This window comes from Mus pahari, chromosome 12 (genome assembly GCF_900095145.1).
Source record: "Mus pahari chromosome 12, PAHARI_EIJ_v1.1, whole genome shotgun sequence".
NCBI lineage: Eukaryota > Metazoa > Chordata > Mammalia > Rodentia > Muridae > Mus > Mus pahari.
The window spans coordinates 18637792-18663787 of record NC_034601.1 but is presented as its reverse complement, the minus strand read 5'-3'; the positions used below and the strand labels follow the sequence as shown (position 1 = coordinate 18663787).

At 44.0% G+C, this 25996-nt stretch overlaps 1 protein-coding gene across 2 annotated transcripts in view; it reads right to left on the bottom strand.

Moving 5' to 3' along the window:
* Positions 1–25996, bottom strand: part of St6gal1 (ST6 beta-galactoside alpha-2,6-sialyltransferase 1) — a 138390-nt gene that overhangs the window by 19069 nt on the left and 93325 nt on the right. For both annotated transcript variants that reach the window (XM_029544436.1, XM_021209607.2), the window contains exons 3-5: positions 25493–25628; positions 18954–19599; positions 11544–11641 (exon numbers count right to left, since the gene is read on the bottom strand). In XM_029544436.1, coding sequence (XP_029400296.1) covers positions 11544–11641; positions 18954–19551 — 696 coding nt within the window. In that variant the 5' untranslated portion in view covers positions 19552–19599; positions 25493–25628. The remainder of the gene's footprint in view (positions 1–11543; positions 11642–18953; positions 19600–25492; positions 25629–25996) is intronic.

Here is a 25996-nt window from a genome sequence, read left to right as displayed (position 1 = left end):
GGCAGGTGGATTTCTGAGTTCGAGGCCAGCCTGGTCTACAAAGTGAGTTCCAGGACAGCCAGGACTACACAGAGAAACCCTGTCTCGAAAAACCAAATACATTTTATATATATAAAATTATATATATATATATATATATTAAAATTATATATAATTATATATTATATATATATAAATATATATTATATATATATATTATATATATATAATTTTATATATATAATTATATATAATTTTATATATATATATATATATAATTTTAAACTTATCTAGAAACATTCATAATGTCAACAAAGCAGCTATAATGGTTTTTGGTTGTTCCTGTTTAAGTTTTGTTTTTCTTTGTCCCCACCCCCACCCCCGCTTTGGCAACTTCGAAGTGATGTTCAGTCAACAAAATAATTTTCTCATAAAAGCTGTGTAAAAAAAAAAGTACCATCCCCATATACAAATGTCTACACAACAACCTCATTTAAGTCTTCATGCTAATGTCCAGCTCCATTCCATACCACCAAGGTTAGTAGCTATTCAAAGTGCCAGCAGAGCAGAGCTACTAAAGACACATGACAGTGTGTTTGATGAGTGGTAAGACACTACACAATTGAAAATCAAATGTTACACAGGCCCACTGTTTTTTCTTTTAGGAGTGTGAGTTGAAGGGAGGGCTGGGAAGGTTGCTCACTGTCTTAGTCAGGGTTATTATTGCTATGATGAAAAACCATGACCAAAAGGAAATTGGGGAGGAAAGGGTTTATTTGGCTTACACTTCCACATCAAGGACAGCAGGACAAGAACTCAAACAGGGCAGGAACCTGGAGGCAGGAGCTGGTGCAAAAGCCATGGAGGGGTGCTGCTCACTGGCTTGCTCCTCATGGCTTGCTCAGTCTGCTTTTTTATAGAAGCCTGATCAGTCCTGAGTTGACACCACCCACAATGGGCTGGCCTCTCCCCTGTTACTCACTCACTAAGAAAATGCCTTAGAGCCAGATTTTGTGGAGGTATTTTCTCAATTGAGGTTCCCTCCTTTCAGATAACTCTAGCTTGTCTCAAGAAGACATAAAACTAGCCAGCACACTCACTGTTGGAGTAGGTCATATAAAAATTCAACTGTTTGGGCTGGAGAGATGGCTCAGCGGTTAAGAGCACTATCTGTTCTTCCAGAGGTCCTGAGTTCAATTCCTGGCAACCATATGGTGGCTCACAACCATCTATACTGGGATCTGATGCCCTCTTCTAGCATGTAGATGTATAAGCAGATAGAGCACTCATATAATTAAACAAACCTTAAAGTTTTTTCAACTGTTTTCTGTGAGTGAACTTTGGACTCTGTTATCTTACCAAACGATTTTTTTAGTTCTAACAGAACTTTTTTTTTGGAGGGGGGGGTGCTGGGTAAATTTTTTTTTTTTTTATGTATAAGACAATACCATTTGAAAACAGGTAGAATTTTACTTCTCCCTTTGCAACTTAGGTCCATTTGGTTTTTTTCTGTTCTAATTGTTCTGGTCAGGACGTTCAGTGGTGTGTAAGTGGGACGAGCACACAGGTGAGCTGCTCTTGTTCCTGCTTTTAATGGAGAGCTTCCAATCTTTCCCCACTGCGTACGGTGTTTGCCTGTTTCTCATAAATGGCCCGGCTATGCTCAGGGGACTCCCTTCTCTTTCTAGTTTATTGAGCATTTGTAATCATAAAAGAACTTAATTTTGTGAGATACTTTTTGCCCATCAGCTAAACTGGTCATTTCCCCTGCGTTCTCTTAATCTAGCGTGTATGTCATCAACATTTTATATCAAACCATCCTTACATTCCACAAATCAATCTCACTTGGTCGTGGATGCCATCCTCTCTAAAGGCCATCTAATCTGGGCTGTCGTCATTTTCTTGCGGACTTTTGAACAGTCTGTGAGAAGATATACTGCTCCGTAGCTTTCTTCTGGTGTCACAGCTGGTTCAACCATGAGGTGATGTTCACAGATGTGTTAAGAGTCTTTCCTCCTCTTCGTTGTTTTTTTTTTGTTTTGTTTTGTTTTGTTTTGTTTTGGTTAAACAGTTTTAGAAAGAAGATTGCTTTTAGAAAGACTGTTTAGAAAGATTACTTTAATATTCTATATAGTTCACCATGAAGCCATGGAGCTCTGGACTTCGTCTAGAAGTTTAAAAAAAAAAATCTATTGACTCAATTTTGTTACTTGTTCTAATACTGAGGGCTTTATGCTTCGTTATGGCTTGGTTTTGAATGCTTTGCATCTAGAAATTTGTTCATTTCATCTAGGTTGTGCTGTTGGTGTAATTGTTTATTTATGGAATAATCTTTTATAGTCTTTTTTAAAATGTCTGCAGAATTGTAGTAATGTCTCCTTTATAATCTCTGGTTTTAGTCATGGGGGCTGTCCCTCCTTTGGCCTTTGTCCCTTGAGCCAAGATTAATCAATACTGTTGAACTTGGCAAAGAACCAACTTTGGGCTTCTTGTTTGCCTTTATTACGCTCCCTCCTCCTCCTCTTCCTCCTCGTCCTTCCTCCCCCCACCCCCTCATCTATATTACTTCCTTCCTTCTGAAAGCTTCATATTAAGCTTATATTTCTTCATGTGTCATAAAGTTATGTTAATTTGAGATCTTTCTTATCTTTCTTACCTTTTGATATATAAACTCAGAAGTAAAAAAATGTCTCTTTAGCAGTACTTTAAATGAATTTCATATGTTTTATATACTGCATTGTGTCTTAAATCATTTCTAAGTATCCTTGGATTTCATGCGTTGTGGGCTACTGAAATATAGTTATGCCATCTCATGGAAGGATTTCTAAGCATACTTTAAGTGCTCAAACAATCTTGGTAAGTTCTGGACTAGCCATAAATTCCTGTGCAATGTGATCCTGGGCTTTAAAGGTTAACTACCTGACCATTTAACTGCTATCTGTCCACTTCAGTAAATAAGGCCTGTTTGCTGCACACGTCCTCCGGAACTGCCTTTCCAAGTATGTCGCAATTGTGGGGGGTTTTTTTGCCCTGAAAACCTGGACCAACTGGAGGTCAAGGCTGCCTGCTTCCCACTCATCTGTTTGGGAACATCTCGCCAGCAATTAAGGCTCCATTTGACTTATTTGGGTCTCTCAAACCCCATAACACACCTTTGTGACTTCTTTTATCTGTTGGTAAAAGAATGTGCAATGTGATTTCCATGAGTTGGAAAAAAGAAAAAAAAAGAAAAACCCTCGATTATAATACCTCATTCCCAAAGGAACAAAGGGCAAAATAAACAGAAGAGAAGGAAATGGAGAGAATCACACAAGCTAACTAGAGCCAATATGTGGAGATGTGCTCCAACCAAAAGAACACACATTCTTCTTAACAACAAATGGGTATTTTTCAGCATAGGTTATGCATCGGGTGACATACTAAGAAGGCTAACATTATGTTTTAAGTTTAAATTACTATGCTTAAGAGATCTATAAAAGCCCCACTTGCCCAAGGGCAGATAACTACCTGGATTGCTGGGGACTCTCTTGTTAATAATTTAAGTTAACAATTACTTCTGTAAACAATTTTGTTGTCCCAACAGCACAGACTATGTTTGACCACATTCAGGAGGTATGCTTGCCACTGATTGGACAAAGGTGGGAAGTACGTAGCCTTGTGGATTTAAACCTTTATAAGCCCCTGATTAATAATGTAATTTGTGGTCATACTATGGGAATCCTGGGTATGGACCTGATTGAGACCCATTATCCTGGCCGGGATTTAATAAAGGTTGCTTTAACTATGACTCAAAAGTTGTGGAAGTATTGTTATTCTCACCTAATGGGGTTAGCATTTTCTGGAGCCCCCAGAAAGATCAGACCCAAATTCTAAAGTCAGACCTACACTCCAGGACTCCAGGGCTGAAGGGCCCCCTCGGAAGGTGTGCACGGAGATGTTCCAAGATTCCAAGGCATGCTTTGGTTTTGCAGGCTACCCATATGAACTGCCATCCTGAGCAAAGCAGTAAGCATCTACCAGAGGCCTCCTTTGGTAAGTCATGGTTAATTTGCTCTCACATCTAGTCTGTTCGAATCCCAGTACAGGACGAGGAAGGGCTCAACAGGACCTAATGGCCTCCTATCCAAGGCAAAATGCAAAAACGTTATCCACCACCTAGTTTTTGTTGTTCAGATACTAGGAGTCAAAATGTAAATTGGTTGGGACCAGTTAAAGGTCATAAAGTTTTGTCTCTCTGTTGTGTGTGTGTGTGTGTGTGTGTGTGTGTGTGTGTGGTCTATGTTTTCTGGTATGCACACATGGGAAATAGGGGGAAATTCGATGGGTCTGGCTCAGATGTATGTACAAATGATGGTTGCCAGTCCCTGTTCTGTTTTGCTTCTGACCTCCTCTGAGTGCGTGACCGGTCTGTGTTCTGTGCATGCTGCTGGCTTTGTTTTTGCCATCTCAGGCAACACCAGCCACCACCAATGCCACTCACCTCGATGGCTTTGATGGCCAGGGCTTTGCATTTCTTATCTTTAAGCTTTCCTGTCACTGGATTCAGCTTGTCAGGGATTCAAATCTCTTTTGGGTATGGACAATATTAAAGTTGTTTCATGCTGCTCTACTTTATTGAAAAGCTGACTCTGTCGTGGGCTATGGCTCTCCCTCCCGTAGACCCAAGCATGGTTGTGTAACCTCCAATTGTCCTGTCAGACAGGTCACTTGACTTTGTGACAGGGATGGGAGAGCAAAGCAAAAACAACAACAGGAATTAGATTATTGGTTTCATTTAACTGCCTAAAACTTTTGCTGAGACGTAAACCTTAGCTCAGGATCTGTAAGACTATTGTGTGAACTTTCAGTACCTCAAGATTTGTATGTTTACTGGGTATGGTTAAAAATCTGTAAAATCTGTAACAAAAAAAGTTAACTTAAGTTTTGTAACATAGTAGGTTGATAGTTAAAAGTCTATACATAGGCGACCTTAAAGGAACCATAGGGTGGGATGCCATCTTGGGATATAAGCAACACGTGGCTTGTCTGTTGCCATCTTAGCTGCTGTCCCCCATGGGGATGGAGGCAGCCAGAAACAGAGCCAGCTGGAGCCTAGGAGACCTGCTGTGTGTGCCTGCCTTGTGTGTGCTGCCCAGGGTGGGGCCAGAGAGGGGACCCAAGCCCTTAGGGGAAGCCCAGAGGATTGTGAATGAGCGAATCCCAGACACTGCACATTCAGTTGTTTGTGCTGATGGAGTTTGGTTTTGCTTTGTCCCCACTGTGGCTGTGCCCTGTTTTGTCCCTCTTGCAGTAAAATAGAGTATTTTTTTAATATAGTGTTGGCGTTTACAATAGACAGATTTTAAACTTCTTTTAAAAGGGAAATTTGTGAGTTTTAAAACTTTAAATTAAAAAATTGGATATGTCCTTTAAATATTTACATTTATAAGGCTATGAGATATTTTAAGTTTCTAAAATGTTTTATATTAGATGTCTACTAATATGCTCTTTGGGGATTTTTTGTTTTTTGTTTGTTTGTTTTCATTTTGTTTTGTTTATTTGTTTGGTTGGTTAGTTGGTTTTTTGAGACAGGATTTCTTTGTGTAACAGCCCTGGCTGACCTGGAACTTGCTTTGTAGACCAGGCTGGCCTCAAAAATCACACAGATCTGCCTGCTTCTGCCCTCCAAGTACTGGGATTAAAACTGTTCTCCACCACGGCCCAGTTTATTAATATGTAATCTTCAAATAAATAAGTAAATAATAAATGAATGAACAAACGAACGAACGAATGAATGAATGAATGGCTAACGAATTAGAGCTGCAGCTATCAGTACCAAACACAGGAGCCTGGAATATTCCTATCATGGGATGAAGTCAGTCAGTGACCTAAGCAGTCTGGCAAAGAGCCCATGGAATGCCTCCTTACCCAGGGTCTGTCTATCCAGGCTGACAGAGACTGACCAAAGAAGGGAGGTCTTTGCTCTTAGTCTTTGCTAACTCTGTTAATCGTTAGCTCTTTAGATAAGAATCACCAAAAGGAACTGTGACAATCTATAACGGTGCACCATGAAAGACCTGGGGAAGTAAAGTTCCCAGTCTCCCTGGGGACAGTATTTATGACTCAAAGTTTTATTCTGATACTATAAGAATGTCAATTCAAAAATTATTATGTTTTAAAGCTACTAACTTGTTGTAAACCATTAAAGATGAAAAGACATGCAGATTAATGCAGCCACCCTTCTTAAATGATCAAATTCTTGAGGGTGGAGAGATGGCTAAGCAGTTAAGAGCACTGACTGTTCTTCCACAGGTACTGAGTTCAAATCCCAGCAGCCACGTGGTTGCTGGCTCACAACCATCTGTAATGAGATCTAATGCCCACTTCTGTCATTCAGGCATACACATAGGCAGAACACTGTACATACAATAAATAAATAAATGTTTTTTTTTTTTTAAAAATCAAATTCTTTAATGTGTTCAGAATTATACTTATAGTTGTGCTAAGTACTGATATAATTCGTTTGCAGGAATGAGCTTGATTTAGTCTCCTGTATAAGTTTTCAAGTTTAAGCCTAAGGCAAGTAACTCAAAACAAGTTTACTTAAAGTCGTGTATACTTAATAGATGGCCCTCAACACTTTCCAGAGATCTGCTGACGATGACATTTAAAATGTTTAATGGGGGAAAAAAGTCTATGATAGACAGAAATGTCAGCTGCTAGCAGCAGCCCCGAGGTCTCCAAAGAAGAGAGGTAGGGCACAGGCCAGGATTGTAAGGATGCTAACCACTGGGAAAAACTGTCCCAGGCCTCACCTGCTGCCAGGGCCCTGCACAAACAGTGAACATTGTTGAATGGACTCTGTCTTAAGTCAAGAGAGGTCAATTTCCTCAAGTTCCTCGTTCACCTTCCGGTGAAACTCTCAGACCTTCTAGGTCTGGAAGCTGAGGATCTATGCTGTCCTGTGTGATCGCTGAAGACCTATGACCTCTGCCCGCACCCCAACTCCCAGGAAGCTATCAAGACCAAAGGAAACTACTCGGGCAATCATCCAGATAGCTGGTAAGGTTTAACATTTTAATCACTACAGAGACTGTTCGGTTGATCCTTCCTGCTGTAATTTATCATTCTCAAATCTCTGATGGCACTGATGGCCTTCAGTAGGGAGAATTTTGGTTTCTTTCAAACCACAGAAATGCTATGTGACTATGTTTTGTTTCAATCCCAGGTGTGGGACATGGGGCTGCTTCAGACTGCCACAGCAGCTGACTGTGATTCGTCTTGTGCTTTAGCAGGGGTGTGATTTTTGCCAGCTGAAGATAGTTGACTTTGGACTTCTGAGGACTCTTCAGAGGGTATATACATGCCAGAACCCTGAGAGGGGTAGTGGCGGCTGCTGCCCTTGCTGCTGCCGATTGCTGGTAGGAGATATCATCGTGGTAATGAAGATTAGACATGCCCCAAGGAACCTGGTGCCCTAGTCAGCAGGAAGTAGTCTAATGATATGGACATCCCCTTCCCCCCTTTACCGTCTGCAATCACTTCTCTCAGTAATAACTACTTATGTCTCTGTCAAATGCTTTATATTGGAAAGAAAGGGATTTGAAGTTTATGTAAGTTACAGGGGACTAAGAAAGCAACTTCTTTGGATGTAAAATCTTGTCTGAAGGCCTAAGGAAGTTATTTAAGATATATGAAAAATGAGAGAATATGAAATGTTTCAAATTTCCTTCCCCTTCTATGATATCATTGTTATACTAAGATTTCACAAGTTCAGAGTTCTAACATGATCAGTGGAATTCTGATGAACTGGTAAAGCACGGATTACCACTACGAGTCACAAGCTCAAGATCTGACGTTTCCTTTGGTTGTCTTCTAAACTTAAAGATGCTTCTCACCGGACGAAAACCATCTCTGCTCAATCTGTATATCCAGCCCTCTGGACAGAGAAGCAAACGTCGGCACTTTTTAACGCAAACCCATCACTTCTGCTGGCTCGTAAGCATGATTCTACTGTGTTTACAGACATTCGTTAGCTGCTTTTTCTACAACGTGGATTGTGAACAATGATAATGCTATCAAATCTAAAATTTTTATCTGTTTTTGTAAACTAAAAAAAAAAAAAAATCAAAAAAACACTTCAGGGAGTTGTGGAAGTTGTTACGACTTGGATCTACCTCTCACAGATCACACAGACTCTAGATAAGTACAGCCTATTTGCTGACGCCTATATCATCCTGGCCCCAACTCTCCCCCTCTTTGGGATTCCTTCCCTAACCACCAGGACCAGGGTCCTGAAAGCTACGAATGTAATATTTTTTCCTTTAAGTTTCTTGACTTTAATTTCTAGTCTCTATTTGATTTAGCAGATTTCCACTTTGCTGACAGATACCGCCTAGAAATCAGCTGTGGACAAACTGCTCCAAATGACTTCAAGCCCTGGGCTTGCTGGAAGCTGATGTGAACCAGTCCAGTTCCCTTTCTCTTCGGCTGGGTCAGTTAACAAGATGTTTCTGATGAATGTTCCATTGCCAGAATCTCCTCCCTGCCTATGACTAACATTCAAGGGTGGGATAGCCCAGTGAGATGTCCTTGTTGGTTAGGAACGTGTCTTGGAAGACAGGGCACTTGGACTTCCTCTTTCTCTAGCGCCATACACAAAGTGAGCAACGGTGTGCTGTCTCAGCACAGGCTTCGAAGTAACTGGGAGCCTAAGTAAATATTTTCTTGTCCTTAAGATTTATTATCATTTTAAATTGCATCTAGGGATGTGTGTGTGCAGGAGCGCCGGTAACCCCAGAGCTCGGCTTCTCCTGAGATAACCCTTGTGAGCCACCTGGCATAGATGCTGGGGACCCAACTCGGGTCCTCTGCTGGACCAGTGCACACTGCTTACCAGTAAATCTTCTCTCCAGCCCCGGCATTTTCTCCTTGTAACCTGGATTTCTCATCTATTTGCAGTAATAATAAAATGAAGTCAAAGGTCCCGTTATGCCATTCTAAATGAACTAGTTTTCAATATCTGTCTCCTAAAAGGGTAAAGAGGGGGAGATTTGGGCTTTAAAATCTCTCCAGTCACCTTTGCCAGAGAGGAAGTTGCTTTTAACAATGAGGAGGAAGTGTAGTGATGACCTTGGCCTTCTACTCAGAGCTTTTATCCCTGTGATAACAAACAGCAATTAGCAAGACCTGATCTCTATCTAGACTAATCTAGGACTGTGTACACAGCCTAACATTGATATCTTGCCCCTTGCATTTCTATCAACTTCCCCTCATAGGCCTTCATAAACCTATGAACACCCCTGCAATAGCCATTTAGTTCTTTCAGTCATTCTTCAACCTCTTCACATAGATAGATAGATAGATGGGTGGGTGGATGGATAGATAGATAGATAGATAGATAGATAGATAGATAGATAGATAGATAGATGGATAGATAGAGATAGGTAGGAATATGATAGATAAATAGATGGATAGATGATAGATAGATAGATAGATAGATAGATAGATAGATAGATAGATAGATAGATAGATGTCGGTAGATACATAAATATAAGATAGATATAGATAGGTAGATACACATTTGATAGGTAGGTAGATAGATAGACAGGCAGGCAGATATATTTATTGTGTGATATGAAATGTGTGACTTGAAAGTCAATGTAAAAAATTAAGATAAGGATAAAAGAACCTATGTTTGCTCTGGCTAGGGCTGCCAAAGAAAGCAGGAGTTACCTGTAAGCTACTGCCATTGGAACCACTGTAGCTCTGGCTACAGTATGAATCTACTGGCATCCAATAAATCCCAACACTGTGGAAAGCCACTGTTGTAGGTTACTGAACTATAATTATACCATCTTGTTAATGTATTCTTAAGTAAGATACTTTCATTGTTAAAATTACCTTCTTCCCTTGGTTCACTTACAGGCTGATACATTCCTTAGGGACAAAGGTTTTCTCTGTTTGAAATTCCTTTTAGCTTCCTCTTCTCCTATCTCAACTACAAGACGTACACTTTGATGAGTCTCTCTCTCTCTCTCTCTCTCTCTCTCTCTCTCTCTCAATGCCTACCTGACAGCTCCTTACAGATACCTAAATTTGACATAAACCCCAGCTGCAATTGTAGGGTTTTGTCCTCTCTAGCTCAGATTTCCTGTGTCTGGGGCATGGGAAGAAAACCAGTGGTGACTCCTGCGGATGACTCTCAGTACTTGAGAGAGGGTAAGAGGAGAGCAGAGTTCAAGGCTAGCCTGGACAATAAAAGACCGGGAGGGAACAGGACAAGAATTAAGTTCGCAGCCGGACGTGGTGGTGCAAGTCTTTAATCCCAGTACTTGGGAGGAAGAGGCAGGCGGATTTCTGAGTTTGAGGCCAGCCTGGTCTACAAAGTGAGTTCCAGGACAGCCAGGGCTACCCAGAGAAACCCTGTCTCGAAAAAACCAAAAAAAAAAAAAAAAAAAAGAATTAAGTTTGCATGCACAGCAGCTGTGTTCCTTGACCCCACCTCAGACACAGAGAACACTGTACAGGAAGAAGTGCAGAGTTCCAGCAGCTGGAAGCTCCAGCAAGTCCGAAAGGGAAGAGAAAGGAGTAGAGACACGGAGCCCTGCTGCCAGAAGGGAAGACACCTCGACACTAGCAAGGCTCTGGTGGGCTATTCTGATCCATTCCAGGCCCTATAGCCATAAGAGGCAGACTGAAATAGTAGAGAGATTATATATCCACAGAGGAACACCTAAGGCTCCAGTGTCTGCTGGGGGAAGAGCAAACATCACTGCTAATAGTGGGGTTACTACATTGACAGTCTTAGTACAGAACTTATCTGTTTATCCTCTCTCCCTCTGTCTGTCTCTGTCTGTCTGTCTGTCTGTCTACTTATCTATTTATCTATCTTGATATGGAGTCTTAATCCTGTCTCAGTCTTACAGGTGGCTGGGACTATCATGCACACCACTGTGCCTGGCTACCATGCAGTTGGGGCTATGTGCATAAATCCACTTTGTTGTTTGTTTTTTTTTTTCACTAAATTAATTAACAGAACTTTTTGGCAAGAGCAAGTCTAACTAACATTCCTATTAGTGTTGAGAAGGCAACATGTCTACTACTACCTTAGAGAAGGATTAGAAAATTCATGAAGTAGAGCATAGATTCTAGTACATCATCCATAGACTCCTGTGGCACGGATGTCATGCCCTACACGTGGCCAGTGTTTTAGGGCCTACCGCGAGCTCTGTACCATCTCTGCTTACTAATTACAACATCTCTCTCTCTCTCCCCTGGATGTCCTGCGATCTGCTGGTCTCTTGTCTAAAAGTACAGGCACAACTGCCTGTTTACAGGAGAAAGCAGAACCCTGTTTTCCATTGTGTAGCTCCATTGTGTATACTCTTCACGTGAAGAGGACCTTATGGACACATCACAAGGTTGGCCATGGAATCACTGGCCCTTCATCAGGGATGTCTCTGGGACTCGGAAAGTCAAGAAGAGTAATCCACCTGGCAGCTTTGATGTGGACGCGCTCGGTCCCAGGGCCCACACTGACGTCATCATCCTCTGATGTGCTCTCTGCAGAAAAGAATCCTTACCTGAGAGTTCACTAGGCGGATGGTAGTTTTTGTGCCCACATCCTGTTGGAAGTTGTCTGTAGGTGCCCCATTAAACCTCAGGACCGCATCATGATTATCTGTAAGCCACAGGAAATGGAAAATGGGGGTGAGTGCTGGCCATGTGCAGGAAAAGAGACAGGAAAAAGGAAGGCAGAGGGATGATCAAAATACACGGTGCACGGGGGATGGGGGTGGGGGTGGGGGTGAGGGCGCTAGTATAATGTGAGTATGGTACCCAGTAAGCTCACGAAGGCGATCACGGGGCTGTTGGCCACGACAAGAGACAAGATATCCATTAGTTGTGAAGCCCATCCAGTGGCACCAGTGCGTACTGACACAACAGAAAAATGAACAGGGCCAACAGGCTACTTATAGCAGAGTCCTTTCTCAGTTATCGATGGAACAAACCACACAGGTATCACCAGTAGAACATACTTCTAGCCCTGCCAGGTTATCTCGACTCTGTATCATATGTCCAATGTAATCAGTGCACTCTGAAACATCTACAACGCTTAGCACATGGAAGGGATTCACCCTGTCACTGAAGTCAGCCTTGAAGTATCTGTTCCATTTAGGAATCAGAGGCTCGTAGGAGGTCGCCAATCTGGCGTGGCAGAAATAGGACAGGTCTTAGTGCCACTTAAATTCCCAAACTGTGGGGTTGTTTTTTTTTTTTTTTTTTTTTTTTTTTTTTTGAGTAAGTACTCTGTTAGAAGTGATATACTTTACTAGCTGCTACAATGGTTTGTAGATGCTTGGCCCAGGGAGTGGCACTATTAGGAAGTGTGACCTTGTTGGAGTATTTGCGTCACTGCAGGCATGGGATTTAAGACCCTTATCCTAGCTCTCTGGAAGCCAGTCTTCTCCTGTTTGCCTCAGAACGAGATGTAGAGCTCTCAGCTCCTCCTATACCATGCTTGCCTGGATAATTGATGATAACGGACTGAACCTCTGAACCTGTAAGCAAGCCCTAAGTAAATGTCATCCCTTGGCCTGTGTCTGTTCACAGGGATGGAAACCCTAACTCAGGAAACTCAGGTAAAGGTCAGACCTAACGTCTCAAAAACACATAACTACTTCCTGGTCCCTATGTTTTTTTTTAAGCATAGTTAGCAAGATCTGCACAAGTTTTTGAACCCTAACACTGACCAATCTGATGGAGGTGAGACACGATGGTACTATCCCAGCCCCAAACTTCAGAGATTCTGTGAAAGCTCACCCCAACCCCACTTGCTCAAACAAACAGAATTCACCAGCAAAATCTGCATCAGATTAGAGGCCATCTACCATCCATGAAGATTTGATTAGGGCTGTCCAATAGCCACACAGATAAGTTAGAAAGAATAGAAGGCATTTAGCTCCATACAAAATAGCCCGTAAAGAGGGTACCTGCAGAATTAAGCCATGAACGTCTTCCTCTTAATTTCAATTCCGTAAATATTATTCTAAGTGGTAGGAATCCAGATACCTTACTCACAGAAACTACAGTGTAGAATTCCTGGACAGTCTGCCTCTGGAATGGTTTGGAAACAGTACAAGATGAGCATACCCAACTCTTATCAGCTTCCACGCTGCCCTCTGCAGAGAGGGCCCTTACACAACACAGAAGTGCAATAGGTTTCTCAGAACTAGGTACAGGCCTCAAAAGCAGAAAAACCACAGGCAAAACAATGGGCCTGTCAGAAACCGCTTGTAGGCAACGTTCCCAGACACGGGTTCCAGGAGCCTCGAGAGTGCTGGGTACACGGATGAGTTTGAGGAAATCAGAACAGCACCCAGGCAGGGCTGCAGGTCGCTCTTCCTGCACCCACCCCCCACCCCCCCAGGCATACCCCAGCAGGAGGGGCAGAGACTCTGAGCTGAGGAAGATCATTGTCACCAGCTGTGAAGGAGAAACACAGCTTCTGCTACCGTCTAGCCAGCAAGGAGAGAGAGAGAGAGAGAGAGAGAGAGAGAGAGAGAGAGAGAGAGAGAGAGAGAGAGAGTCTTCCATTCCTGTCTGTTTCACCCACTGATCTTACAGAACTGAAGAGAAATAAGAGAGAGCAAAACCAGAATTGGAAAGTTCTACCTGACAGGAGCTGAGACTTCTGATCCCAGAAAACCACAGCCAGAGGTCATCCTGTGTGGGAGCACTAAGAGAAACTGAACCTAGTCCTCCCTCCTCCTCAGAAGCAAGCCAGTGCTCCCCTGAACTTGTTAGAGATGAATCAGAAGGCAGGGCATACCCACTCACATAATCCAAAACGTCAACTCCCAGGTACCAGAGGTGGGGGAGGGGGGTGGAGTGGGAAGAGGGGCTTGGGGAAAATGGAGACTCCCCATTACAGAAAGGTTTGGATAAGTCCTTGATGTTGTGCATTAAAAAAAAAAAAAAATATATATATATATATCATTTCTTCATGCAGAAAAATACTGATTGAAGACTATGCTATGCCAGGCACAGTTCTAGGCACCAGAGACAATGATGTGGGGTAGGAAAGACAAGGTCCCTCCCCATGAAGACACTGTTTTTTTAACTGCATGGATTAAAAAAAAGGTATACATAGGAATTCATGCATAATTGAAGACTATGATCAATATCGGGAGAGACAGTCAAGAACTCTCCTTTTAATAGTATGGCAGTACAAACCAAGACCCAAAAGACAGTCACAGCCAGCTCGTGGAGTCCCTCCTAACCAGAAAGCGTAGAAAGTACGTGGTGCAAATTAGGCAGGGAGCTGGCCAGGGCAGCAGTGTTTCTACCTTCCTAGAACTGCGACCTTTTACAGTTCCTCGTGCTGTGGTGGCCCCGAACCACAGAATTATTTTCATTGCTACTTCTTAACTGGGATTTTACTACCGTTATGGATGGTAATGTAAATATCTATGTTCTATGATGGTCTTTAGGGGCCTTCTGTGAAAGGTCTGCTCAACCCTAAGGGGTTTAAGAACCACGGTACAACAGAAGGGGACATAAAGAGAAGAAAGAGAGGCATTCAGTCAGGTCAGCACGGATCAGCACAGAACTGTGGAGACCTGAGCATGAAGTCTGGATTGATTAAAACAAAACAAAACAAAACAAGAACAAGAACAAAGGCTAAAATCTAAAGTCTTTATGTGGCCTGTCACCTGTCACCCAGACTCCTGGCTTAACTCCGCCCCCTCCTCCACCCAATAGGCCCCCACATCCTCTTCCTGCAGTCTTCATTCCTTGCTTTTGCCTCAGGTGTTGTTTTCTCTTCCTCCAGGGAAGGAGGAACTGGCAGACCCAAGTTCACCCAGCAGCCACTATCATTCTGAGACACAAGAGAATGGGGCTACCTTCAACTCCCTACTCCACCTACAACCAGTCTTGCAATTCTCTTGGGTCTCCACAGTTAGCTCCTAGGGACTACAAGGGGCCCCAGGGCAGCAGATGCTGCACAGAACAAAGCCAGTCAGCACCAGCTTGGAGGGGGAGGGGCACATAGCTGAAGAGCTATAAAGAGTGTATGGCTCCCAGCGGAGAATGGACTCATTTCCTTTAAGGGTAGAGCCCCTAGTGGGTAGACCAAGCTGCAGTGGATGGCCCCACACCTAATGAACAGCACACACTGGATTCAGGGAGTTGTTAAAATAAAAAGAACACAAGAAGTTCTGAGGAACCAGAGGTGGATCTGGGACAAGGTGTGTTGTGTGTCTGTGTGTGTGTGTGTGTGTGTCTGTGTGTGTGTGTGTGTGTGTGTGAGAGAGAGAGAGAGAGAGAGAGAGAGAGAGAGAGAGAGAGAGAGAGAATAGGCTCAAAATAGACTGTGTGCATGTAAGAAATTCTCAAAGAATGAACAGAAATAATATTAGTTTTGGAACTCAGGGGCTGGAGAGATGACTCAGCAGTTAAGAGCACTGGCCACTCTTCCAGAAGCCCCAGGTTCAATTCCCAGCACCCACAAGGCAGCTCACAACTATGCACGTAACTCCAGTTCCAGGGGTCTGATACCCTCCTTCTTACCTCCGTGGGCACTATACGTGCTCATACTACATACACATACATGCAGGCAAAACTCCCATATACAAAAATAAAATTTTAAAAGAGGAAAGGGGCTAGGCCAAGCACACAGTGAGTGTATCATTCTTATTGGTGATGGTATGTCAAAAATATGCTATAGTTTGAAATAAAACCCTCAACTTATCTATATAGCTTATACACATATGCATGCTATTAATTTTTAAAGGCCCTAACGATCATGGAGCCACCAGAGTCTGATGTGTGGGACTACTAGAGGCACAGGACATTTATGGATGTCTTGTTATACATGGAAAAACAGCCCTCAAGGTTCTGCACATGAATTGGCTTTGCAACCCAATTCATGAATGAACTCAAACTTTAAAAAAAAAAAAATTGTTTTTCTTTAAATTATAAAGCACATGAAAATGAATCTATAGCTCCGGTTTACAAAGAGATACGGCTCTGCCTTAATCCTGGACACAAGTTTAGCCAGACAATAACTTGACAGAAAGAGCTAGAGGTCATCTAGTATGGACCATCCTGACACCACTATTCTATTGCAGATGCAGAGAAGAAACAAAAAAAGGGAAGAAAATGAATTCTATGACGCATGATGGAAATCAATCGCATTTAGTTTCTAGAAAGGAAAAAAAAAAAGTCCTAAAAACCAAATCTGGGGTGGGACTGGCCATTTAGTGAGCCCCATTAGGGTCCCTACTGACATAAAATGTGACAGAAAATGTGATCTCACCTCCTCTGGTCTAGAGAATTCAGTTTGGGTCTGCATTCCTTCTTTGAAAGCTTATGCCTGGTTTTAGGCCACTCTCCCTGGCAGTCACCAGAAGAAAATTAAAAGCAGTGTGTGACCTCACCCTCCCAGGACCCCAGCCTGACAGCAAGGCTTTCTCCATAGGCTGAGTTCTCTCAAAATAAGAAAAAGAAGTGGCTTTGCACAAGCGAAGCTCTCAGTCGCAAGTCTGCCGATATGAACAGCCTCTGGCTCTTTCTTAGCTGCTAGGGGTTTTAAGAATAGCAAACCCGTGTCTTTTGACATGGGGGTCTCTTACAGTTAAGAGCGCACTCTGGGGATCACGTGTACAGTTAGAAAAAACACAGACAGACTTGCAAACACCTACTCTGTCTCGGTAGCTTTGTAAGCAACTTCAAGGATTCATGAAACACCTGGAATTAGCCTAAAGCTGCCCCAGTTTAAGAATTGTACCTGGAGTGCCTTCAAAGGCCCGTCAGGCAAAAGTTCTTACTGACCAAGTCTGGCAACCCGAGTTTGATCTTCACGACCCACATAAAGGTGGCAGAAAGAGAACCAACTCAACAGAGTTGTCTTCTGACCTCCATACCCATACCCAGTACATACACACATGTAAACACACATAACACACAAACACATGCACCTCATATGTACATGCAAACATGCATACTCTCTCTCTCTCTCTCACACACACACACACACACAAACATACACACTCACACACAGACACACACCAAATACTACTGATTTAGTATTTTTTAAGAGAATTAAGCCAAGCGAGACTTAATGGAATTCACATGCATCAGAACTGGTACGAAGGAGGCAGCTCAAGGGCAAAATGCAAGCTTAAGAACAGGAAGCCGAACTCTCAGAAGCCCCCCGAAGCCACACATGGTAGCTTGTACTTGTAATTCCAGCACTTCTACAGGAGATGGGAGGCAGAGACAGGAGAGCTCCCAGGAGCTCACAGGCCAGCTGGCCTGGTGTACCCAGCAATGGCAAACAACAAAGAGACTCTGCCTGAATACAAAGTGAAGGTGACAGCCAGTGCCCAAGGCTGACCTGGGTGGCACGTGGCCGCCCACCTTCCACAGGACTAGAAACAAACAGAAGCTTAGACCTTGAAAACAAGTCGAGTCCTATGCCTCAAGTATTTTCAAATACCACAGTGGACAGTGGTTTTGCTTTTGGCACCACTACAACTGTTTTTCTTCTCTTTCTTCCTCTCTTTCTTTCTTTCTTTCTTTCTTTCTTTCTTTCTTTCTTTCTTTCTTTTGTTTTTCCTTAAATGAAATACTCCATAGAATACTGGTGGCATATGACTTTTGTCCCAGCACTAGGGAGGCAGACAGGTGGATCCCTGAGTTCAAGGCCAGTCTGGTCTACAGAGCAAGTTCCAGGACAGCCAGGGCTGCACAAACCAACCCTGTCTAGAAAAAAGAAAATAAAACAAAAGAGAAAGAGGAAGAGAAAGAGAAGGGAGGGAGGGAGGGAGAGAGGGAGGGAGGGAGAGAGGGAGGGAGGGAGAAAGGATATTCTAATGGAAAAAGATACATTAGACCTTCAAGTGTTATCATGGAAGACAGAACAGAAAGGTTGTAGGAACCAGAGGCAATGGAGAACTGGGACCAAACAGTGGCTTCTGGATGACAGAATCACTGCACCAGTGAACGCAGAGCAGCTGTGGTTGCTAACCAAGGCCTATGTGAAACTGCAACTCAGTGTGTGTGTGTGTGGGGGGGGGGGGGGTTAGGTGAGGAGCCATTAGTGCCTGATGGCTTCTGGGCGAAGGTCAGTTTTCTCTAGGACAGTGGGACCTGGGAGGCTGGTTGTGTTATAGTGGAATACTGCACACGGCCATGTGCATGCAGGCAGCATTGATCTGACACAGTAGATTCTTTTTAAAAAGGCATAAAGTTGGAAAGGGATGTGGTAGAAAAAAAATCAAGGAGGGAGGAAGAGGGAGTGTGCTGAATACTGTTAAAATATACTATATACATGTGTGAAATTCTCAAAGAATCAATTCTTAAATTATATTAAAAGAAAACCCACGTAAGCCGGAGTCCCGTCTTTTTAGACATCCTTGGGGGCATTTTTCACTCCAGGAAAGACATCTGAAAATGTTGTACTGGGACAACTCTGCCATCTGTAAAGCTATGCTTAGGCTCTTTTTCTAGGGCCTTGGAACTCCCCACTAAATCCTAGGACAGGCATGAGCTGCTCAGAGAACAGCTCTGACTGATATACTGTACTAGTAGGTTTTGTCTGTCAAGTTGACTCAAGATAGAGTCATGAGAGGAGGGAGGAAATGTCTGCATGAGATCCAGCTGCAAGGCACTTATAATTGCAAGACCATTTCAATTTGTGATCAATGGGGGAGGGCCCAGCCCATTGTGATTAGGGCCACTCCTGTTTTTGATAGTCCTGGGTTCTATAACAAAGCAGGCTGAGCAAGCGGGTAAGCAGCACCCCTCCATGGCCTCTGTATCAGCTCCTGCCTCCAGGTTCCAGACCTGTTTGTGCTCCTGTTCTAACTTTCTTCTGGTGGTGAACAATGTAAAAGTGTAAGCCAAATAAACCCTTTCCTCCCCAACTTCCTTTTTTGGAGATGGTGTTTTGTTGCAGCAATAGAGACCCTAACAAAGATACATACCAATCTCTCGACCCAGCTGGGAGTTTTTCAGAGATCCTGCAGAAGAGACAACAGCACACTTGTGCCAAGGCCCAGCCTTGCTTCTGAAGTTCTCCTTGGGCAGGTAACCCTCCCATTCAGTGGTGTTGAAGGGAAAATCTGTGGCCTCTATCATAGACACATTCACATGGTCTCGAAGGTGGCAGCGCAGCGCCTCTACACTGAACTTGACTCCTGGCCCCGGCCCCTTATAGGACACTTTATATTTATTCATGTTCAGATAGTTCCTCCAGATCTTTAGCAGCCTGGGGTTAAGTTTTGAGTATGTGGAGTCCTTGTCCCACACCTGGAAGGAGGGCTGTGGCTTGATCTTGGCTGTGACCCTGGGGTAACTGAGGATTTGAACACCTTCCTTAGGGTCTTGTTTGCTGTTTGAGAACACAGCATGGGGAGCAGCCCCCGAGGCCACTTTCTCCTGGCTCTTCGGCATCTGGAATTCCTTGGCTTGCAATGTAAGAGCCTCATAGTCACTTCCTTTCTTCCACACACAGATGACGGCAAACAGGAGAAAGACCAGGATGAAGCAACTGAACTTTTTCTTCAAGTTGGTATGAATCATAATGAATGGTACGGGCAGGAGAGCCACTGTTCAGAGCAGGAACCAAGCCTATAAAAAACACATACACAGAGCAAGGGGAAGAAAGATGAGGGTGAGTATAACCAAAATGTCGGGCAGGGGAGTGATGGGTCAAGCGAAGGATCGAGCATAAGATCTAACATAAACAGGCTTGAAGTCCCTCCATGGCTGCCTCAAACTAACTATGCAGCCTTGAGCAAGCCAGAGGGGAGGAAACAAGCCTTAGTTTGGACTTTGACTGTAGACAGCATTCCTCCGAACATCTCACTGATTCATGAACATTTATGCATCTTTCCATCCTTCGTCTGTGTGCACCATGACTCAGCTTCTGCTGCTCTCTGCTCCAGCTCACTCCAGAATCTTAGACTGGAGGGAACCTTTCACACCATAGCCCATGCTCTCTGTAGAACAAAGACATGTAGGCTTGAAAGCAACAGTAAAAAGGAAACAGGCTGACTGGTCTATACACAGAGTCTCTCGTGGGAAGCGGCAGCCAAGACAGCGCCCTGGCTCACTGCCAAGCCCTGTGATTCCCTGCTTGTTTACCAAAAACCTGATTATGCGCACCTGAGTGATCACGCACTGCCTGCCTGATGCATAGCTCATACAGCATGATATTGAGTCACTGGCCTATCAACGTGCACCCTGTCTGCGTGCATGGCTCGTGTACAGAGCATGCTGAATGCTGATTGGATGATGAAGAGTGATGAGAGTCAAGTGCAGAGAGTGGAAGTGGATAAATTGGGCGATCCCCCATAATAAACAGAATAGGGAATAGAGCTGAAGCAAGAGAATAAAGGAAAGCTGCAGAAGCTGCTCAAACTCTGCCTTGGCATATGTGTCATCTTTGCCCCACCTCTGTGGAATGGAGTGTAGGGGTCCGCGACAACTGGTGGCCCGTACAGGGAACTCTGAAAAGAGCAGCTGAATTAAGAAACAAGAGTTACGGGTGAGTTCCGTGGTAGAGAGTAGTAATCTAGTGCTAGGAGGAAGTTCCCAGTATAGGGACAAGTTAAGCTCCTGGGATTACAGGACCGAGTTAAAGTTCCCGGTATAGGGACAAGTTAAGCTCCTGGGGTTACAGGATGGAGTCAAAGTTCCCAGTTAGGGACGAAGTTAAAAGTGAAGAGAGCAGGAGGAAATTGCTTCAAAAATGAAAGTAAGAGCGGTGTTGGTGTAGCTGTTAGCAATTTTGAATTTAGTTAAATCTTGCCTGGCGGGCAAAAGTGGAAAGTATGCTGCCGAGTTAGAAAAGTTTTCCTGTGGCCAGGCTGGGCATTTTAAAAGAGATTGTCCCAATCGTCCATGGCCAACTACTGAAGCTCCCGTGAGACATCCAAAATTATGTCCACGGTGTCGTAAAGGCTCATGCAGCAGAAGCAGAAAAAGGCAAACGAGAAGCCAGCAAAAAAGAAAAGAGGATGAAGAATAAGAGAGTGAGGAGGGAAGTTCAGATGAATCATCTGACAGTGGAGATGAAGTGACTAGCATGATATCTAAATTGAGTTTTAGGCAAGGAAGGCTGCCTGAACCCTCGGCACCTCCCTTTCCCTCACCTCCTCCCTATAACGGGGAAAGAGGAAGTGAAGGAAAGCATAGCCACCATGCTTTGGTATGGCAAAATCTGCCTGGCGAAGTTGGTGCCTTTCCAGAGTTTCAAGATCAGCAAGGGCAACGATCTCCACCTGTTCCCTTCCCAATCTGCACAAGCTGTGGAATTACAGTCAGTAGATGCTAGTGTTTATCCCAGATTTACTCTCAGCTGAAAACTGGAATCTTATTAGTAAATCAGAAAGTGGATTTGCTCCAAGAGCAGATAGATATTCTGGAGCAATTAGTCTTTGTGTCATGTGTAACCCAATGTCGGATATTTGTGTAACCTCTGTGCAGTATCAGAATTTTTCTCATGCAGCTAATTTGTCCCACGAATTTGGATGAAAGAATTACAGGCATCAATTGTTGCAGTGAATAACATCTGTGTGGAGATTGCCAATGCTCAGCAGTGGTTGAAGATGATCCAGGGGACCTTCAGCTTCCTCAAGGATTGGGGAGGGATGGCCTTCTGGGGATTTTTCGCTGTGTGCTGTATGTGTTGGTATGCTGTGGTGGATGATACACATGCACAGACAGGTGCAGGCCAATAAACAGTTGTTGATTCAAGCTGTGGCGGCTATAGAGTCAGGTAATTCACCCCATGTTTGGCTCCTAATAGTGGCTGAGGGACATAAGCTGTGAAGTCACCAAGGACGGGAATATTAAGGTGCCGTGAGCCAGATACACACCCCGTTTTTGGCTGCAAGGTGATTCAATGACTGGATTATTGTGGGATGCCCCCCGCATAGCCTAAGACAGAGCCCTTGCCCACCTAGAACCTAAAAAAGGCCTAGTTACTGGGTGCTGGATNCGGATGCAAGCCTTATGGCCTAAAACAGGTGCTTCACCGACCCTCTTTTTACAGCCACCCCCCAACATTTTGATTAAACAGAAAGGGGGAGATGTAGGAAGCGGCAGCCAAGATGGAGCCCTGGCTCACTGCCAAGCCCCATGATTCCCTGCTTGTTTACCAAAAACCTGATTATGCGCACCTGAATGATCACGCACTGTGCACCTGAGTGATCATGCGCTGTCTGCCTGACGCACAGTGTCATACAGCATGATTTTGAGTCACTGGCCTATCAACGTGCATCCTGTCTGCGTGCATGGCTCGTGTACAGAGCATGCTGAATACTGATTGGATGATGAAGAGTGATGAGAGTTGAGTACAGAGGGTGGAAGTGGATAAATTGGGTGATTCCCCCATAATAAACGGAATAGGGAATAGAGCTGAAGCAAAAGAATAAAGGAGAATAAAGGAAGCTGCAGCAGGAAGCTACAGAAGCTGCTCAAACCCTGCCTTGGCATACATGTTGTCTTTGCCCCACCTCTGCGGGACAGAGTGTGGGGTTCGCACCATCTGGTGGCCCATACGGGGAATTCTGAAACCGACACCTGGTGGCTCGTATGGGGAAACTCTGAAAGCAGCAGTCTCTTAAGTCCTATATCAGTTAAAAGAGCCAGAGAAGTCCCATGCACCTGTTCTGCATCCCATGCATCCAGTTCTGTGTGGGCTATGATCCAGGCCTCCTAGACCAAAGATTAGCCCCATAGTCCACCATTCAGTGTACAGGACAAGCTAGATCGTTTTACAGCAGTAGAGAGGAAATCTTGATAGATAGCTAGGATGGCCCTTCATATCTGGGCCCTTCATATCTGGGCTTTCTCAGAATCCACTGAGTAACTAAGGGGAAGATAGAAACACGCTGTACAAACAAGGTCTGTATCCTTTGGAAAACATCAAATTCTTTCCTCTCCCGAGTTCACTCATCAGGATGACTCAGAGCAATTGCCCCTGGGGCTTTGAGTCTGAAGTTCTTTCCTACCCAGCTTGTTCCTGAGGATGTCTGAGATAAATCAGTAGGAGTTCTAGACTGGAAATTTCATGAATCCTGGGGTCTTGACTCCATTCTTGCTGACCTTAAACAAGTGAATATGCCTGCCCCTGAGCATCTACAGAACAGTCATCTCTGCCTATTTCATCTGTGCCAAATTGGGAGTGTTCAATAAAAGGGTGTGCTAGCTAGCTGGAACTGGGTAAAAGCAATGGGGAGTTGTTCTGAGCAAAGAAAGGAGAAGAGCCCTTTAACAAGAGGGCCATGTCAGAAGTAATGTGGGTGACCAAAAATGGAATGGATGATATTTTGGAAGGGATGCGACATACACAGATGGACAGGAATTCAGATGCAATGTCATGAAGTGGGAGGTGGCGGGCTTGTTACATCACAGGAGAACAAATGAATTCAGTTTCCCCCCCTGGACAAGTCACTATCACTGACCACGTGACCATATGGCACTGTACCCGCAGCTTCTCACCAAATACAAACACTACAAAGTAAGCTTTCACAACTGTGTTAGAATGACGGGAGTGAGGCTTAGCAAGTCTTCAATGTCTCTGAGTCACCACCACACCACCAGGGTGGAACCAGGATTCTGATCCAGGTTAGCCTGTATCTAATGGTTTGTTTATAGCAGTGGTTTGCAATCTGTGAGTCTCAACCCCTCTGAGGGTCACATCATATCAGACATCCTAAATATTAGATATTTACATTCCTAACAGTAGCAAAATCACAGTTATGAATTAGCAATGAAGTAATTTTATGGTTGGGGGTCACCACAACATGAGGAACATGCTTAAAGGGTCACAGCTTCAGGAAGATTGAAAAAAACCAAAAACCAAAAAACAAACAAAAAACCCACTGAAGAATAGAAAACTTGAATCGGGGTTAGTAAACAGTAAATGGTGACCATCAGAACTCAGAAATCAGAGTGCGCAGAGATGAAACTCGCAGTCAGGGCAAAGTGTCCTCCGTCAGTCATCATTGGTGGGCACCACTGACCAGGGGCTCTTAAGTGTTATAAAGTCCAGTGTGGTGTTTCAAAATAAACAGAGAAGCTCCCATGAGCTCCATGTGCAGGTCTGAGAAACACAGGCAACTGTGAACTTGAGTGAGTGACATGGACATGGCATGTGTGAATGAGGAGCTGGAAGGTAGCTTGCAAGTCTGGAGGAGAGGCGATGCCAGCAAAGGCCACTTCTCAGAGAAGCCCGGCACTGCCTTTCCTGAGATGCTTAAGAAAAAGCAGCGTTCATGAATGACCTCAAGGACAGTCTCAGATCCCTCAGCTGGCCTGTATCTTCATGGCTGTGACAGTCATTCTTGGTTGTCAACTTGACTATATCTGGAATTAAGTGCAATCCAGAAATGGAGGGCACACCTGTGATCTGGATCCTTCTATGACACTGAAGCCTACTTCTGAAGGACTCCAACATATATAGAAGAACACCCGAGACACCCAGCTTTGGAGACTGAGCAACTGCTAGACTTGGATTTTCCATTCACCGTTGGCCGGTGTTGGGATTGCAGCCTGTAAGTCATTCCAAAAAAGCCCCTTTTTATAGAAGAGATTCATTCCATATGTTCTCTGACTCTAGAGAACCCTGAATAATAAAATGGCCTTAACACATTCATCTGGAACCTTCCATCAAGGCTTGTGTGGTCCCTCCATATTGCCATCACCTAAGATCGGCTTGGGTTTCCAGTCACAGCCATCGGAGCTGAAGGGCCCATTCTCACCTGCCTAGCTCTTTGAGCAAGATAGACACTGAAGAAGGCCTCAACTAATACCTACCTCAGGGAAAAGAGGAGCAACCTGTGAATTTTCCTATCACCAGGCTTAGTTTGTAAGCTTCCAGGTTTTGTAACTGATGTCCTTGACTTTTACCACAATTGTTACTTGTTAGCAACCAGTGTTCAGCCCTTACACCAAAGGAAAATGCTTCCTTGTATCCTCTCTGTATAATAAATGAAAAAAAAAAAATGGTCCCAGAACCGAATCTGGAACATGATCAGGCTCAGTAAAGGGTTAGGAAGCTGAAGAAACTGTATCAATAAATGTAATACCTGGAAGAGACTTACAGAAAAAGAACACTGCAGTCCTGAACATTAGCACCCACAGAGACCATGCCAACACTAGACAGACACTATAGAGCACCTCTATAAATAAGTTCTGCCTACCTACGCCTTGAAGCATGTTTAATGTCAAATGTCGAAGGCAAATAAACATTCTCATAAAAGGCTATCAATTATAGAAACTCTAGACTTCTCTATCTGCAGCGCACAGAGACAAGACAAGCCTGCCCTCCACACCGTCTTGGCCCTCCCTAAACAAGCATTTAGCAGACTAGGAAAGGAAAGAAGAGAGAAAGCAGAGAGGCTGTGGTGAGACAGTGGAGAGTCAAGCCCTTGCCAGCACAATCTGGCCCCTTCCTGTCTTTTTATTCAGGATTGTCTCTCTCCACTTTCTCAAGCCTCTAGGAGTTTGTTACCTGCTTCTGGCTAATCCCTCTGGGGCTGCGGGCCCTCCAGGTCCTCAGGAGCCAGCACTGTTCTCCATGGGAAAGAGGTTTACTTTACTAGGTCTGGAGGCCAAGGCTCATTTTTCTCAGGATGATCAAAAACCATCTGAAATACAAGCAAAGGAGGAGGTCAGACGATTTTTCTAGCGGAGTGGTGTTAAACATTAACAGGATGGAGAGGTGCTTTTGTAAACACGGGGCATATCCACGGAAGAACTAAAGGCTAATCACACATGAAATACTCAGGATCTATGTGCAATCCAGAGAGCCTAGAGAAAGATTCATGCCAGGTAAGAATATTCTAGAAAGAGGAGGTGGCCATGACAAAACCATTTGGGAAGGAGCAAGAGATTAGTCTCTCGTAAAGAATAAATAGAGGGCTGGTGAGATGGCTCAGTGGGTAAGAGCACCCGACTGCTCTTCTGAAGGTCTGGAGTTCAAATCCCAGCAACCACATGGTGGCTCACAACCATC